Source organism: Drosophila guanche, unplaced genomic scaffold (assembly GCF_900245975.1).
Source record: "Drosophila guanche unplaced genomic scaffold, DGUA_6, whole genome shotgun sequence".
Taxonomy (NCBI): Eukaryota; Metazoa; Arthropoda; class Insecta; order Diptera; family Drosophilidae; genus Drosophila; species Drosophila guanche.
This window is the reverse complement of record NW_022995751.1, coordinates 1,328,251-1,346,221: the sequence shown is the minus strand read 5'-3', so window position 1 is coordinate 1,346,221 and position 17,971 is coordinate 1,328,251. Positions and strand designations below refer to the sequence as shown.

General features: G+C 44.6%; 2 protein-coding genes across 2 annotated transcripts; one reads left to right on the top strand and one right to left on the bottom strand.

The window, feature by feature from the left end:
- Positions 1-2,094: 2,094 nt before the first annotated feature.
- On the top strand, positions 2,095-2,822 carry LOC117587396 (N-alpha-acetyltransferase MAK3). The gene is made up of 2 exons (XM_034278050.1): positions 2,095-2,200; positions 2,265-2,822. Exons 1-2 carry the CDS (start codon positions 2,105-2,107, stop codon positions 2,778-2,780), a joined length of 612 nt encoding a protein of 203 aa, XP_034133941.1. The 5' UTR covers positions 2,095-2,104; the 3' UTR covers positions 2,781-2,822.
- Positions 2,823-6,137: 3,315 nt separating this feature from the next.
- On the bottom strand, positions 6,138-8,576 carry LOC117587395 (protein rhomboid). The gene is made up of 3 exons (XM_034278049.1): positions 8,189-8,576; positions 7,097-7,514; positions 6,138-7,008 (listed from the first exon to the last, which is right to left on the bottom strand). The coding sequence occupies exons 1-3, from the start codon at positions 8,537-8,539 to the stop codon at positions 6,671-6,673; spliced, it is 1,107 nt and encodes a 368-aa protein (XP_034133940.1). The 5' UTR covers positions 8,540-8,576; the 3' UTR covers positions 6,138-6,670.
- Between the last annotated feature and the right edge of the window lie 9,395 nt (positions 8,577-17,971).

Genomic DNA, 17,971 nt, shown 5'->3' with positions numbered 1-17,971 from the left:
TTCTCCAGGTTGAACGAATACCAGCTCTGGAGTACATAAATCATATCAATAGCCGTCGTCCTCCAATCGAAGCTTCGAGTGCAGCTTGGAATTCAACATTGCTGGAAATTCCTGTGTCCGCTTCTGACTCCACTCCTGGCTGTACACTGTTGCGATGCTCTTGCTGCTGCCACTGGAGCTGCCCCATTCGATGCGATGCGATGCGATGCGGTGAGCAAACAAACATGTTTATAAAAAGTACAAGTTAATATTTATGTAATTCAAACAGATGCGAATGAGCGAACGAGACAAGGAGATCATTACATTGACATATTCAGGCACACAGAGACCCACGAGTCCATCCGTGAGGCATTCCACAGAAACAATGAGGATTGAAGCACGCGACCATGTAGCAAAGAGACTCACAGAGACACTGCGTCCCACGCGAAGCAGAAATCAACCTGCCCCGTGCCCGGTCCTTTTGTCTTGAGAAGGCTGAGGCGAAGAGGCCACATCCACATCTCACAGTTGTCGTCGCTCTATCTGCAACATGGACATGGGGATTCGCATTCGCATTCGGATTCGGATTCGGACGTGGACTCACTGCCACAGGAACGAATGCTTATCAAAAAGGCGCACTTGTACCTGTCATAAAACCAACTGAAATATTGGCGTGACAGCCAACAGAAAAGAGACCCCAAAAACGAGAGAAAGAGGAACAGTAACAAGTGCAAGTCCTCGTCCCCGTCCTCGCCGGCACCGTCTCCCTTGTGGCCTTTGCAGTTAATTCTTTTTTAATAAACTGCACGAAAGTCCACTTCAGGTGGAGGCCAACAAAAAAGAGGGAGAAAGAGAAAAAAAGGAGTGTGGAGTGGCGCCCCAGGAGTTGTCGTCGCAGGACTTGTGGCCATCCATTTATCTCACTCGACAAGGCAAATATGGAAATTTGTTGGCCAAGAGTTACCGGCTCTTGGCGGCTCTTTGTGTCGTGCGCTTAAACCGCTTCATTAAACACTTGGCGGTCCGGACCAGCCCGACCCCACTCTGGGTCTGTCTCCTAGGCAGCGCTACTGGCTCCAAGTGCTCCTTATGTCCCGGCGCTACAATTCATTTCTGTGGCTGCGAAAAATGCTTAGAAAAATGGAACCGCCGCCGCACTAATTATAAAGAAAGAATGAAAGAAAAGGAGACGGCGACGGCGACGGAGACGGAGACGCAGGAGTGTACTCCGGACAAACAAATTAATGCTGAAACCAGGACAAAAGTCAAACAGGACCAAAAAAACCAAACAGCGAGAAAGGAAGTGGAGAGAGCCTAGAATGAGCCGCGGGGTAAGTGTATTAAGCGGGGACTTTGTGTGTGACATTTGGTAGGGGGGATGGGTAATCAGATTCCAACCAAAACCTCATATTGGATTACCTTTAAGCTGCCTGTCCCCTGTGTGTCCTACGTGTCCTTTATGGGCCTTTTAGGTTAATTGCTTCTATTGCATTCGGCTCAGCCATTAAATGGTGGTCATATGAGGTCACTGCGTCGCTTCATACAAGTCTTCCTGGACGGCACGACTAATACACGCGAAATTAGCCCTCTTATACCCCAAAAGGAGCTAATGCTGTGGGGCAGCGGTGTGTTGTGGGCGGGCAGGGCAGACATTTGTGCGTGCTTGCTGGCAGTTTCCTCGTTTCAACAGACAACAAAGGATTTAGCAAGCCATTTTTCGTGTCAAAGTCGTCGTGTGACTGCTGTGGCTCTGCCAGACATTTTCATAATTTTCACATGCTCGAAAATCCCTCAAGGAAAAGGAGTGCGGAAAGCAGTCAGTCAGTCCCCCGTCCTTGCCACGGGGCGTGCCTCTTAATTGCCCTGACGACTGCCTCAGTGGCAGGAGTAATGCTATTAAAGGAGAAGCCAATGATGACGAGTGTGTGCTGTTCTGTGCTGTGCTGTGCTGTGCTGTCTGTCACCTGCTGGGATTTTGTTGTGGCAGCGGCAGTAGGCAGGGGGATTTGTGTCACGTTGGGAGTGAAAACGGGACGTTGGGATTGTTGAGGCGCCTCTCAAGGTCGTGGGAATAGTGATCACATCTGTCTGGGATTTTAATTTCAGAAATTCACTCAAATCTAAAATGAATTTTTGTTTTACATTTTTGAAAAGTATTCTAAGTATTTATTTAGACAAAACCAAAATGATAAATGATCAAATTGCGGCAGAGGGAAAGGAGGTGAGTCCTGAACAGCAGGAAGACCTTCAAATCAAGTCTGATCTCTACTTCTCCTGCCCCAAAGGATCCCCCCTCGCTGCCTGTGATAACTTACACGCGATTTGCAGACGAAACCGAGCTTAAGGCCCTGCAGGGCCTCATCGACAGCACCCTCTCGGAGGCGTACACCCTGTACACCTATCGCTACTTTGTCTACCAATGGCCCGACCTTTGTTTCTTTGCGCGTCACGAGGGTCGCTATGTGGGCGTGGTTGTGTGCGAGCTGGAGCCAAACCGTGTGGGCTTATTCGAGGGCTATATAGCCATGCTGGCCGTGGATAGGGAATATCGCAAGCAGCACATTGGCCGTACGCTGGTGATAAAAGCCATCGAGGCGATGGTGGCCAAAGATGTGGATTTGGTGGTGCTCGAGGCGGAGTACACGAATAAGGTGGCGCTGGCCCTATACGAGAGTCTTGGCTTTATACGAGAGAAACGTTTGTTCAAGCACTATGGGAATGGGTCGGATGCCTTTCGTCTGACGTTGGGAATTAAGAATATTATGCTGCCCTTTTCAATGGAGTGCTGTGAGGATGATTGAAACTCGGATACTCCATGTGTTAATTAATGTTTTGTGAATTGAGCCAAAAGCGTTTTCCTTTAAGGAGCGGTGTCCCTGGTGTGCTACACTCAGCTACTTGGGTAGCCCTCTCCTTTCAGAGGGTCTTAAATCACAGGTAGAGTTACCTTATCCTTCTAATTGAGCGACAACAGGCGAGGGAACTGCCGAAAAGTCATGTGGAGAGAGACCAGTAGAAAGGGATAATTGCCTTTCAGGGTCAAGAAGAGTCCATTTAGATCAGAGTAGGAAAAGAATTACTCCTGTCGATAAGTGTTTTAGCGTGGATTCTCCTTTAGGTGTGGTCTCTGTAGTCTCAAATGGAATACTTCAAGAATACTTTGTTGATTGCAAAATATAAAGCCGTACTTGAAGGACCATTGAACCCCAGGTCTCTCTCTGTATCTCTCTCTCTCTGCCTTTTGGATCATTGATCTCTTGTGATATCCCCACTCGAAACATGCTTACAGCTTCCTCAGTTGAGCACAACAGAGAGAGAGCGAGAGAGCACTGTCTGCCACTGCCACTGCCACTGCCACTGCCACTGCCACTTCACCTTCTTCCACCAAATATAAACAAAAACGTTTCAAAGACAACTTTTGGGGCAGGTGGCAGGCAAGCAGCAGAGATGCCACAGCCACAAGTCCACAGAGCTTCAGCTTTCTGAGCTGCAACTGCAGCTTGTGTCCAGATGACATGCAACGTTTGTGGCACAACAAGCAGCAGCAGCAGGAGAAGCAGCAACAGCAGTGGACTGTGGACTGTTGGCGGCGTTGATTGAGTTGCACCTGCCATTCGCAGAAACAAGCTCAACGAACGAGAAGCTGAAGCAGCATCAGCAGCAGCAACATACTGGAGGCGGCAAGAGGCAAGAGGCAAGAGGCGAGTCACATTGGAGGCTGTCCCGATGCCCGCGTTATTTATGTGGATTTTTCGGAGATTTCGCAGAGGATAGGAGAGGAGTGGGGCGGAGTGACCTCGTCTCTCCACATCTCGTTGTGGCGCATCGGTTGACATTGTGCCTCTGAATTTCAATTTGATGGCCGAGTGAGGCGGCAGGCGGCAGCTTCTGTCTACCATAAATCTCTCTTTCTCTCTGAAGCGATTCTTGGCTGCATAGATTGGAGTGCACTCCGCCCCCTAAAATGGCACTGCCACTTGACTTCATTCTGTAGAGTGGGGAATACGGGTGCTACGCCTCTGATAATTGTATAATTTAATGTGAAATTAATTGGCAGATGCAATCAAGCGGAGCAACGGCAACTCAGGAGACTCAGGACAACTCTTGTTATACGCTTCTCTGACTATTCACAATTATTAATTAATGCTGTGTATTCCGGATTGCCTTCATATTTAATTCAAATTGCGAATGAATTGAGGCGCAGATTCCCTCAAGAGGAATGTTGATTAGAGAGGGGGAAAGCGGCATAATCCTGTGTATAATCTATGGGGAAGATGAATTATGATGGCACTTGGAACTCTTTCGATACTTCATAGGGGGAAACTAACGTCTGCTGGGGGGAAACTAACGTCTGATGGAGGGGAAATGTATGTAAATACATAGAGTGCTGTTGCTTCTCTGCCCTTCGTTGCGTGTGCCTCCTTCCCGCTCTGTTCTTCGAACTGCTATTAGTAATATAGGGCAAGTATTGATTTAGGGGGAGCAGAGCTTACACCAGAGCCACCGCCACCCTTCTATGATTGGAAAGCATTTAATAAAGGATTTTGCGACTAAAAGTTACTTCGCAGAAGGAATATGAGGGAAAAACTAAAGTAAACCAAATATTTATAGAAAACATAGAACTGAGGTTAAAACCATGACAAACTAATTCCTGCATATAATATACCCTCATACTATAAACTCAACGGGTATTCCAGACATTCCATTCCATTCAGAAGAAAACTGTGCAGAGTGGGCTCTTAATTACGGATTTTCTTGGCGCTTTAGTTGCAATTATTCACTCTGAATGACAGGGAAGTTCTCTAGAGAAGTTCCCCTCTCCCTTTTATATAGAACAAATATCGATTGCAGAAGGGAACTCCCATCCATTTCCCTTTTTGGGTGTCGTCCCGCCCGGGGGATGTGTTTTTGTGATTGAGAGAAAAATGAGACCGAGACCAAGGAAGAATTCCATTCATAATTTAGACATTTATTTCTGTTTTTGTTCGATTTAACTCCCGTTGTTTATTTATGTATGATTTTTAGTTTATTTTTGTATTTTTTTCTCGGGGTTTTGCATATTTGCTATTTGATTTTTGTGTGCAGATCCTTGATGGGGGGTATCCTTATGGGGTATTAGGGGCAACGGGCAGTTTTATTTATTTGTGGTTTTTCATTATATTGAATGTTGAATATGCTATGGGGAGACCAGACCGTTTCCCTTCTATTTGGCTTACGCTTTGCTGGCTTTTTCATGCCAGATTATCTATTTGATTACGTTTGAATAGTACACGAGAGGAGCTCGAGTATCCTTTTGATTGTTTTCGATACTATATAAAGTGTGTGTGTATTTCTTGCAATTATTAACTGCCTTTTAAATTGAGTTTGGGGGCAGGAAGTTCAACTGAAAAAGGGATAAACTGAACAAATAATAGTAGACAATAAAAGAAAACAAATTGTTTGTGTATTTTTTGTTGTTGTTGATAATTCTTGTATTTTCTTTGGCTTTTCATCGTGTCGTGTTGTGTATTTTTTGTGTATATTTTTCCTTTTTGAATTTTTTCTCATATGTATTACATTTGTTGGTTGTGTTTTTTCGTGCTTTTTTCCACTAAATTATTAAATAAATAAATAAATAATTTGACAAAAATAATAAACATTTAAATAAATATATAAATTAGTAATACTTTTGTTGTGTATTGTATGTATGTGTGTATCTCTCTCTCTTTTTGCTGTTTCTGGGGGGGATTACTTATGATAAATATTTTTTGCTTTTCATTCGAGTGAATTCTCATTACCCCCTACTGTTGTACCTCTTCTATATGTGGTATCTATCTATCTATCATTTATCTTCTATCTCCTATCTTCTGTTTTGACTAGTGTGCGGACTTAATACTATTTACAATTTGTTAGGTGATTTCTATACATTTCTAAATCTCTACAGCGCACTCGCGATTTTTTCTTGCTGCTGTCATTAATTGAAAAATCCTAAATTATAGTAGAATTATATAGCATTGGGGGGTGCCAATAAATACATAATTTAGAACAACCATTTAAGCGAAGAAACAAAACAAAATCAAGAGCAAAAAACATTTCCATTCAATTTTGATAATTGCTTTATAGAGCGAGAGGCGCTGCCTGGGATTTTCCTCTTGTTTTCCGGGTTGGTTTTTTCTCTCTCTTTCTTCCATTTTCTTCGTTTTGTTTTAGTTTTTGTATTTTTACACGCGAAATAAATTCAGTCTTTGGTTCTATCACAACATTTTGTTTACACGTTTTTCGGCTTTCGCTTTTTTTTCTTTCTTCTTCTTTTGTTATTAATTTTTCTGTTTTATTTTCGCAGTTTTTTTTTTGTTTTTTGTTTAATATATGAAAATGAAACGCGGAAAATGAAACAAGCCAATGGGTTGACCGTTAACGGTAACTAGAAAACGATAACGATTAACGATAAGTGTAAATCGATGACAATTAACGATAATTGCAAATCGAAAACGAGTCGATTGCAAATCGCCAAGAAAAAATGGTTGAAAATTCAAACGAATTTCGAATTTAGTTTTGAACTAAAAATCGTTGAGTGAACTTTAGTCTCTCTGGAACCGTCTCCTCTCTGCTCTGTCTTCGTATCTACCGGGTGTGTCTATAGGTCTCTCTGCTAAGGATCCACTGATGTTGAGGATGATCCAACCCAGCCACACTCTAGTCCCTTTGCTGCTTAGGAAACACCCAAGTCATGGAGCAGGTGCTGTGTAATGACCTCTCCCTGCTCCTCCATCAGTTGTGCCGTGACGGTGTTGATCAGATTAAATACAATCGCAAAGACGGTGAAGGCACAGTAGACACCGAGGGCCAGCCACCAGATGAGCTGCTCGTACTCCCGATGCCCGAAATTCTTGAGCACCAGAAAGCCAATGGTGAGGCCAGCCAGAGCGCCCGTCAGATGTGCAATGTACGAGACCTGTGGTCCCTTGGCGAAGGCCGAGGATGCCGAGCTTGTGGCATCGCCGCCATCAAAGTATTGAGTGTAGAGAGCATAACCCAAATCGCAGGAAACTAAACAGAGAAAAGAGTAAAGAAAAGGTAAAGGATTTTGGTTAGTAAAGATGCCTCTAGGGATGGGGGTTGTATCTGTTTTACTTACCAAAAATAACCACCGAACCGAGTTGTGTGGACGCAGACTTCATGTGCGCATAGTTCAGGGTGATGTTGGCCAAATGGGCGGCCAACAACGCGTAGACGCCACCACTGGCGCCCACCAGAAACACCTCCGAATCGACGACACTCGTCCCAAGGGAGCCCGCAAAGACGCCGGCCAAATAGATGACACCAATGCGCGCCGTGCCGTGCATCACCTCCAGGGGAATGCCAAAGAACAGCTGAATGATGATGTTGAAGCCCAAATGGAACCAGTTCGCGTGCAGGAACATGTAGCTGAAGAAGCGCCACACCTGGAGGCGACGATCGGGTCGATACACAAGCACCGAATCGCTGGGAATTGGCACGGGCAGACCAAAGTTCTGGGCAGGCATGGTATAGCGATCATAGGCAAAGATTGCAATCTGTAAGGCAAAGGATATAAAATAGGAATTTTAGTACAGGGTTGCACAAAGGGGTTTCCCCATTTCCCTGTCTCTGATTTATGTTCTTGGCGCTGTCTGGCACGCGATGTCCCCAAAAAAAAAGAAAAACCAAATGCCAACTGGGACGGGTTGATTCCCCCTTCGTTTTGGCATTTGTTCAAACAACAACATTTCATACGCCCTGTGGGGCAGGACTTGCTCTGTCTCTCTCTCTTTCTGGGTGTGCCCCTTCTTCTTAACTTAAGTTTCTAGCCAAATCATTTCCACAATTTCCCTTCAAAAGAAAAGCTTTCGGCTGTTTTGGCTCTCTCTCGCTCTCTCTCTCTCTCCTGTTCTGTCTCTCCTTTGCTGTTGCTGTTGTTGTTGTGTGTTATTCGAGTTGTTTACAATCGATTTTCGGGGGAGGCGCCACAAAGTCAGACGCAAAGACACAGACATGCACACAGACAGTGAGGAGACGGGGGGGGAAGAACTAAGGAAAACTTCCGCTCTCATTTTGTATCACTTTTTGAATCATTTTCTATTGCTTTTCGTTGAAAGTTTGAGTATTTATAAAGTTTTTATTCTAAGGGAGGGCATTGATTCGTAATAACCATAAATATCAAATACCCATAGGGGAAATCGAATATATTTGTTAGGGGGAAAATGCTCACCTCAATGATGGAGATTACGAGGATAAACCAGGGCCAGTGCTTGCGATGCTCGTACTTCAGCAGTCCCATATCATCCCCAGATGCATCCAAAGTTGTGGCAGCAGCAGGGCAGGACATGGGCATGGTTAGTGCCTCTCTCTGCATGTAGATATGTTCGCCCTGTCGCGTGCAGCAGGTACTGCTGGCCGTGCTGCAGTCAGTGTCATAGGAGGAGGACGCCGACGAGGACGAGGATGAAGAGTGGCAGGCAGTGACGACGGCAGCGGGAATGTCAATGATAGTGTCCACCTTCTCCATCTTTGTGGCAGTGGCATCTGCCACTTGCATTTTGGCTTCTGTTGTGCTTTCCATTTTTCTGTTTTAATCCAAGAATTTTCACTCTGTTTTTCTGTAATGGAAACGCATTTAAAGTTGATAATTAATTAACTTGGAACACAGACAGAAACAATAAACAAATCAATTAAGTGCATAAATTATTCATAAAATGAAGTCTGCCGCCCTGCCTCACTGGTTGCAGCTCGTTGCACGAACAAAAAACAAGAGAAATTACAACACTTCTTTCTGGGGGGTGTGGGAAGGGAGGGAAATTCTTGTGGGAATTTTTGAGGAGATTTTCTGTTTATGGTTTTGAGGCTTTATCCACTTCCTGGTTGTTTTCCCTGGCAAAAACTGGGTCACCAGTAACATCTCCTTCTCCTTCCCTCTCCCTCTCTCACTCTCACTCTGTTTTTCTTGCTCATAAAATTTGATGGGCCTTTTGGAAAAAAAAAGTTTTTCTTTTCTTGTCTCTGAGTTTTTCTTTTAGGGGGCTTGTCTCTCTCCCTCTCTCTGTCTCTCTAAAATTAGCCATGAAGCATAGTCAAAGTTTTGCCCCAGCCTGATTGTTGGTTCTCTCAGTTGGAGTGTGGCATGGCCTTCGTTTCGCTATTTATGTAACGTTTTTGTTGTTGTTTGTTAACTGCATTTTGTGCTGCGTTGCCTCCGCTGAAATCTCCTCTTCATCGCCATCCGTTGCCTAATGGCCAACTAATCAGCTAATGGTCGGGGCATTAGGCGCATTATTGTACGGAGTAATTTGCAATGACAACGAAACGAAAAGACAACATTTTTCAAACAAAATTATGTTAATCGCATTCGATTCAATTACACACAGAGCCACAGAGAGCTCCCCACAGCCTCAACAGCCGACATTCGGCATTCGACATTCAGTGTCGCTAATGATCGAAAAAAAGCTTCTTTAATTCTTTTTGTGAGCAACAATTGTTGTGTTGTACATTTCAAATTCGAATCGAAAGCGAATCAAAAATCATAAAATTTTCTTTGGGCTTTTGCCTTTGCCTTGCACAATTCGAAAATTCAACTGCCAGCAGCGCGCCAACGCGTCTCTGCCTCTGTCTCTGGCACTTCCTCTGCAAACGCAGCGCCGCGGCGCCTACGCCAAAAAAAAAGACCAAAGGAAAATATGAGACTAAAAACTTGCTTTTGCGGTGTGCTTTAAGACTTGAGTTACCCTGGAGGAAAATAGTTGTTTCTTGTGCTATAAATTCAGTTAACTTATCTTCAGCTTAAACAATAATTTCTTAACTTGCTGACTTGTTCTACCTTCCCTTTTTCCGAAAGTTCCTTGAACTCTGGGACTGCATATTCCTTTTCATAATTGTCAGTCTTTTAATTAGAGGGTATAATCCCAACTACAACTGCTACTCTATATCTCTTTCTCTCTCTACTGTGGCTGTCTCCAAGTCCAAGTCTCTCTCTCTCTCCCTCTCGCTGAAGTTGCGTCTGAAGTCTGTCTGCTGTGACGCCTGCTCTCATACGCATTGGTATGGCCATTCATTTCTGCTGTTGCTGTTGTTGCTTTTACTGTTGTTGTCTGGTATTATTGTAATTATGTCTGAGTTCGACCCACACCTGCACAAGAAAAAGGAGTGAGGAGTATGGCATGTGGTAGGTATGGTGTATGTTGTGTGGGAGCACCAGCAACTGACCGAAACCCCATGCCGCTCCCCGCTCTCCACAAGCAAAGTCAGAGGTTCGTTTCGTTCTTTTTGTGTTGGGGTTGGGGCTTGATTTGGTTCGTTGTTGTTCGTTTGTTTGGTTGCCTAGCAATTTCAATATAACACGAAATCGCAGCAGTCTGGGCCACTTGCCACTCTACCAATCTTGTTTGTTAATTAATTTATTTATTAATTTTAATTATGGCATTTTTACCAATTTTGAGCAAGACACCAACACCGCTGCCTCTGCTATGTGGCATGCTGCTTGCCACTGGCTGCACTGAATGCCCAGGAGAGCATGAATGAACATGAACCGCATGCATGAGTGCAGCCCAAAATGAAGAAGATATCTTTCCCTCTGCCTGTCCATGGATTTCGAAAGATACTTTTAAGTATTCAAAATTAATTCCAACTCCTCAATGTGGAATGTGTCTGTCTGTCTGTCTGTCAGAAGAATTTCACATAGTTTTTGCCTTGCGACCCGCGAGTGTAATTTGCATTTTGCATTCCACTTGCACCCCTAAAAAAACACACGTTGTAATTGTAGTTGCAACCGGGTTGAATAAACTCATTACACTGCATGTCCCCCCCTCTATGACTTTTCTTTTCTTTTTTACCCCTTTTTGCGACAGTTTCTATTGGGGACTTTTTGTTGTTGTTGTTGTGCTGCAGTCATTAAGGTCGTGGCCTTTTGCTTACCTTATGCTTTTTTTCTGCTGCTGCAACTGCTTTTATTTTTTGCGTTTATCCAAAATGCGTTTTTAATCCAAATGTTTTCTTCGTTCTTATTTATTTTTTATTTTGCCAGTTTAATTCCTTGCACTTTTGTTGCTTGTTGTTTGCTGATTGTTGTCTTTCACTTGATTTTTGTATATTTTAAACTTTGTTTTAATGCTCATAAAATTCATTTTTGGAGCATAAAGCGAATATCAAATATTTTGGTGACTTGAACGAACACCCACACACAAACACACACGAAACGCACGAAAACGAATCCAAACGGTCGACAATTTGAATATTTCTTGTTGCTGTTACTGTGGTCGGTCTCTCGAAATCTCACGCCAACGCAGCCTTCGCTTTGCTACGTTTTTCCCACACGTTTTCTTTTTATTTTAATATTTTTGGTTTTGGATTTTTGCGGCGGAATGACGGTCTCGGCCCATGGCACCGGCCTTATATAGTGCCGAACCCTCGAACTCGAACATGTTGTGTTTTTGTTTGGCCGTATAAAAGTGCGCGCTCTCTCTGCGGCAGACTCTTGCATTCGGCTGCGACGAACATGTTGAAGCTGTGGCACTGCAGCTCGAGCACGTTCTATCAATGGGAAAGGTTCGAGGCCTGCAGCCAGCCGTTCCATCAAATTTCCTTTAGAGAGTAGCAACGGATTAGTCAATCAATTTGCAATCAATTATTGACTCATTTACGTATTACCAATGTCAGTCAGACTACTTTACTGATTGACTAAGAAACGCGGCTCTACGGAACGATCTTTCTCTTTGTCTTTGTGATGAAATATTCAGACAATGAGACCTCCAGCACTTGACGATCGCTTGCGAAAGTACAAGGGAACCACCTCAAGGCCATTGGGAGAAACGAGTGGAGTGAATGATGATTTATTGATGATATATTTATAAAAATGGCTTTGAGGGTGTGCATGTGAAGAATATCTACTATTTTAAGTTCTTTTAGGGTCGGGATGAGCTACAGCGATCATAAATTTGGTAGTTGTTGATGGAATACGATAAAAACCTATGGAAACCATGATAAATCAGAGACGAATATCCATTAGTTGGCCAAGTTCTTAGGGGATGAAGATGAATACCCATTAAGCTTGAGCGAATTTTGTGTTAAAAATAATGAATGCCCATTAAAACCATTCAGATTATAGTTACAATGTGGAAGAACCATTCAAACTTAGCTGGTTCTATAGTAAATAGTTAAGTACCGAATATATCCCAGTCAAAATCATGTTTTGAGGGTTCCAATTCTTAGCGTTTCTCTGTTATTGCTTACTGGTAACCTATATGCCTTTTTGCTTAACAGTTTTACAACCCCAGTAGTTGGAGGGGTCATAGAAGGAGGGTTAGAAATGCAAATCAAAAATCATCTTTAGCAATGCAGAACATGTCCCCGAAATAGAATCCGATCCTTGATTCCTTCTCTCTCTTGTGATTCCCGGTAACAGATCATTGCCTTCTACCAAGGGGTTTGAAATTTCACACCTTTTTTTTACAGAGACAGAGGCAGAGACAGTGGCTGAGGGAGGGGCAGAGATAAAAATCGGTAGCAAAAATAAATATTTATACAAATTATTAGGCACCATTGCTGCTGTGGCATGATCCCTGGGGCAGACTAAGTCCATTCGCGGGAAAGGTCACGGAATGTTGCACAAAAGGAGTACGGAAGGCAAGGCTGCCGGGGCAGGATCTGCTGGCTACGTGGTTACGTGTTTTGCATGTTAATCGGGGAATTTACACAGATTTTGATAGATAATACAAACACACACACAGAAGCAGTGGGATGCACATCTAGGATTCCGTGGCAGTGGCAGTGGCAGTGGCAGTGCACAGTCATCATCCTCCTACGACTTACGACGGGAATCTCTCCCGCACACAGACACAGCGAAAGAGAGTGCATCCTCGGACTGAGATTTATGATGACTTTTTAACATGTGCAACATGCAACAGGTAACAGCTACAGATACTTCCCGTACATATAAACACAGATACAGATACACAGATACGTAGATACCATGACCAGGCACATCATCAGACTTTAGATTCCGTTCTCTCTTCATCGTAAATCCTTTTTTCCCACGTTTCCTCACACGTCCAATGGATGGACATGTTCATTGTGGCAGACACGCATCGAAAAGAGAAAACACACACAACACTCCCATTCTGGGCCCAAAGCAGAGTACTCTCTCTCTCTCTCTCTCAGTCTCTCTCTCTTTCCCGCTCTATTGCCAACTCCCTGTCAAGGTCAATCACAGGTACTGTGGGCCGTGGACCGTGGACCTTGTGTGGGCGTGGGAGGACGTTTGATTCCTTTGCTGGCCTTAAAATCGCGCGCACTCGCGGGAAATTCCTCCATCAACATGTGCGAAACACATGTGTGTCTGCGTCTGGCCAGGAATTTCCGCAACTTGTTTCCCACACAGCAAGGTGCCGCGCGTCCGTGACCGCGTCCTTGCCTCTGCATCGTCGTGTCCTTTCCACTTTTCCCAGAGTTTCATTTGTGTGACTTTTTGTGTCCTGGCACTTGTCTTCAAGTTACGCCAAATGCGACATTTGTGTGTTTTCCCAGTTGAAGGATCTGGCTGGAATAGATCACTAAGATCTAGGATCTGCTAACTGGTAACTGGCTGCTAAGGGGCGCGTCTCTAGAGCAGCTTCCGAGAACGCAGAGAAACTCTAGAAAAGAAAATCTCTTCAGTGTTCAGTGGAAACCTTTAGAGGGGGAATCCTTTTGGCCAAAACTTGCTGAAAATCTAAAAAAAAAATGGTACCATTTGAAAGTTTCTTAAAGGTATTTTGTGCCAATGCAAGTCTCCCTGAAAGAGAGAGATAGCGGTGTAAAGAAAAGGAAAGACGGGACTGAAAATGCAAATTTTCTTTATGGTTGAGAAGCCAGAGGGCAGCCAAGACAGTGGACAGGGGACAGGGGACAGCGGACAGCGACTTTGAGGGCCAATTGTGAATCGTGGATGGAAATGGAAATTGAAAAATTGATTGAAGAATGTAATGCCAATGGAAGGCCAATAATAATGGACAAGTAATGAGAGTGTCCGCCACAGAACCCAACTGGAGGTGGAGGCGAAAGCGAAAGCGTGGGAGGATGGCCACATTGTGGGGGGGAGACAGACATGCCGCCGCAGAAGCCAAGCAATTTGGTCGAAATTTATCTATTGGATTAAGGTCCTTTTTTTCTCTCCCTGTGTGTGTGTGTGTGTGTGTGTGTGTGTGGACGGAGGTCATTATGGGCAATGCCAAAGACAAATTGGAAATTTATTGTTATTTGAAGGATGAGGAAAGGAAATAGCAGAAGGAGCAAAAAGGAAGGCAGGAAGAAAGCGTGGTAGTGCGAGGAAGGATAACAGTCCAGCGAATATGCATAATAAAAATGTCAATCAATGAACCTGCAGCAGAGGAGAGAGGATGCTCTGTGCCGCTCTATCCCACTCTCCCTGCGGATTCGTTTCCGAAACGATAATTGAACATAAACATTGCATTCAAGTAGTAATTGTGGAATTTGTTGGAATTATTGTCCATCCTAATCCCCCAACAAACCCCGAAAAATTGGCAAAAAAACCGAACGGGCACTGGGCAATGGTCATTCGAAATTGGTTCCTGTGGTCGCCAGAAAACAAACCAAATTAAAAGACACACACAAATGCTCCGGTCAAAAGGGACATTTTTGGAACGGTTCCCATGGACATGTCCTACTTTTCGACTGCCAAAAGTCTGAGAGTGCCTTGTTCCAAAGGAGCAAAAGACAATTAAAGTAGCAAAAGAGACAAAAGAAAAGGAGCAGAAGGAGACAAGGAGACGGGAGGGGGGCACAAATATCCCAAATGGACAAATCCAAATTGGCTCTGAGTAAGTCATCGGGAATGAATAAATAAATAGATCTCTGACTGAAAGAATCAACAGAATCCTGAATCAACACAGGCATGGATATGGAAAGGGGTAAAAGAAAACTACAAAAAATAGAAAGTCTTTAAAACTCTACAAGAAAAGTGTAAACAAATTTCATTTCCATTTCGTTTGATGCCCAAAGGAAATTTGAATTTTCCCCTAAATTTCTTCATTAAAACTCTTTAAAATTCAACAACAAATTGTAAATGTTTCATTTTTTAAATTCTTTGATGGGAAAACTGACATCTAAATAAAATTGAAGGCAATATTTGACTCATTTTAAGACCCTTTTAAAAATAAAATATAAGCCCTTGCGCTATTAAATTTCAGTTTTTACCGCATTTAATTGGAGTGCACTCCTTCGAGTGGAGCGGGGTTATATGCCACCTCTTGACCACTCGGCGGACACTCGCGAAACTCCAAAACGAGAAACTCGTGAAACTCGTGGCGCTAATCAGTTTAAAGGGCGCTTGTCCCCACTTTGGGGCCCCAATGCTTTACGGTTTTAATTACGCGGCAAAAGTTGGATTTCATGTTGGGGGCATGCCTCCTCTTGCTCTCTGTGTGGTGTCCGCAATCTGTGGAGTGCTGCTGTGGACTTCTCAGTTAGTTAAAGTGCTTGCAACACATTAAAACTGCAATTCATCCGCAGAGCCGCGAGCCACACACTCACACACACACATATGGAGGGTTGTGGCAGGGACAGGGACAGGGAAAGGGGCAGGAACAGGGACTGCTGCAGTAGGAGGAGGCTGCCGCACGGACTCTGCGGGTGCTCCAAACACTAATGAACATTTTATTACAAAAGTTTGCTCTTCTCGAATGAGGAGCAAAAGTTCCTACGACTTTGATTCTGATTCTTTTTTATTGCATTTCATTAAGCGTGCAACTTGGCGCCGAAGGAGCAGCCCAAGATGAAAAGTTGCCCCAAAAACTGAGAGAGGAGAGCAGGGGAGGGGAGGGGAGGGGAGGGGGTGTGGAACCTTTTGCTCTGATTATTCCAAGTTGCGTGCCTTTTGCGTGGTATTCCCCCTGAGGGAATGATCTTCTGACGGTGCTTGCACTTTTGTGGCTGCCACTGCAACACCCCTGGGTAGTAGGTGTCTCTTCCCACTTCCCACTTCCACTTTCCTGCCCCTTGAGGCAAGGTGTCTCCCACACCATTCTGCTTCTCCCTCCGCCCAGGGGCAAGGTGTCTGGCAAATGTCTGCGAATCGGCAGACACTCCGTCTGTCTGTCTGTCTGTCTGTCTGTCTGTCTGAACCGCGTTGACACTCGTTTCTGCTGCTGCTGTAATTCAAACCCAAGAAAACCCCTTTTGGCAGCAGGACAGCACTGGGCTGCCCCATCCAGTGAGCTTTGTAATTTGCTGCACATTCAGCGTGAACTCTGCCACACGCTCCACTCTCTCTCTCTCTCTCTCTCTGTCTGCCCCTTTGGCAGTGGGAAATGGATATGCCCCCACACGGCGGGTGTTATCCGAGAAGCCCTCCAGCGCGAGACCTCGGGGAGACCTCTGACCTCTGTTTGCTAATGAACTGCATTGAGGAGTTTCCATGCATTTCTCTCTCTCTCTGTCTTTTTAGTCTGCATTTTCATCAAATTTTAATTAAGAATTGAAACAAATATTTGATCAAAAAAGAGCCAAAGGAGGATTTCCTCCCATATTTGGTTTCACTCGAATGGAAAAAGTGTTTTTGGGGTTGCCATAATTATAATTATGCGCTGGAAAACAGGGGTTAATGATAGTGTTTCCTCATTAAGTAAGGGTTAGTAAGTAATAGTAAGTAATATTATTGGTTTTCCCATTAGAAAAATTCCTTTTAAAGCCAGAAATGATGCAGGATGGGAGGGAGAGGCACGTCACACACCTGTTGGTTTTTCCGGTGGTGGAACGGACGGGGCTCTGCCGCTTTCGGGGGTCTGTGGCACATTGATGGATTATGCTGTCAATCTTCAGAGTAAATTACAGCTGGAGCTTAAGCCCCCAGCTCAGTCGCTCCCGCGCTCTCGCGCGGCAAACTGGTGGCACGTGCCTCCCCTTCGACAAGTCGTCACTTGAGGCGGCGGCAAAAGTGGCAAAAGGGAGATTGAGGCACAGCAGCAGGATGGGGCTTAAGGCTTGAGGTGGCAGAGGCTCCGGCTGGAGTGTTCTTCTTCCATTGGCATTTATTACACGGAGGCAGGCGGCTAATTGAAAGCTGCACTTAACCTCTGGACACACAAAAACAAACTGCTCCACAATGTGGCAGGTTTTTTTGGAGGCAGCTGCTGCCACACGCTGGAAAATTGATGTAAAAAGGGGGTCGAGCAGCACGAAAAAGAGATGTAGTGCAATATTAAAAGCGAGTCGGGCCGGCAGCTGTCGATTATTGACACTGCGGCGGTTATGAGCGACCAAAGAGACGGTTGGGGTGGGCTGTGGAGCATGTGGCATGCGGATGGGGCATCGAACCATCGATAAACTACTTTAGCCGACCGAAAAACAGATGCTGGGCCTGTGGCAGACGGCAATTACAACACGCGAATGCGAAATGCGAACGCTGCAGACCAGACAACAGGTTGGCGGCACGGCACGGCACGGCACGGCACGGCTCCAAAAACGGAATCTTCTGCCCCGCTGAAACCGAAACTGAAACCAATCCAACGCGAAAAAAAAAGTAAAACGAAGAGAGACATCCACCGAAGGGATCCTGCAGCCTCCTTCCCCCCCAATCCTCGCAATCGTTTTTCGAACGTGGTTTTTGCGCTTTCGGTTTTCGGTTTTCGGTTTTCAGTTTTTTTCTCGTTTTCATTTTCGTTATTTTTTTTGTTTTTTTTGTTTTTGTGGTTAATGATGAGCCTCCAAATCGTTGAATCGTTGAATTGTTGCTGTTGCACGGGCTTTGTGTTGCATGAACGAAGCACCGATACGATAGCCACGGACCAGTGCGATAATTGCCGGTAAAACGCCTCGCTTGGCCTTTTAAATGCTGTCTCTCGCTCGCGTTCTCTGCTCTTTTTTTCTTGGCTGTTGTTGCTGTATTGTTTCATGGAAATTGGTTGAAATTTGTGCCTTGGCATACGGGTGGGTATGGAGATTTTTGAGAGGTTTATGAACTTTTGAGGGACTTAGAGCTGAGGTGTGTCCCAAGAATAACTCTAAAATC

What these genes read in the sequence shown, in the direction of transcription:
- LOC117587396 (XM_034278050.1), top strand. Translation starts at nt 2,105, where the DNA reads ATGAATTTTTGTTTTACATTTTTGAAAAGTATTCTAAGTATTTATTTA. An exon ending in TTGCGGCAGAGGGAAAGGAG is followed by an intron (nt 2,201 to 2,264) that starts GTGAGTCCTGAA and finishes CCTGCCCCAAAG; the next exon opens with GATCCCCCCTCGCTGCCTGT.
- LOC117587395 (XM_034278049.1), bottom strand. Translation starts at nt 8,539, where the DNA reads ATGGAAAGCACAACAGAAGCCAAAATGCAAGTGGCAGATGCCACTGCC. An exon ending in TCGTAATCTCCATCATTGAG is followed by an intron (nt 7,515 to 8,188) that starts GTGAGCATTTTC and finishes TTTGCCTTACAG; the next exon opens with ATTGCAATCTTTGCCTATGA. An exon ending in CGGTTCGGTGGTTATTTTTG is followed by an intron (nt 7,009 to 7,096) that starts GTAAGTAAAACA and finishes TTCTCTGTTTAG; the next exon opens with TTTCCTGCGATTTGGGTTAT.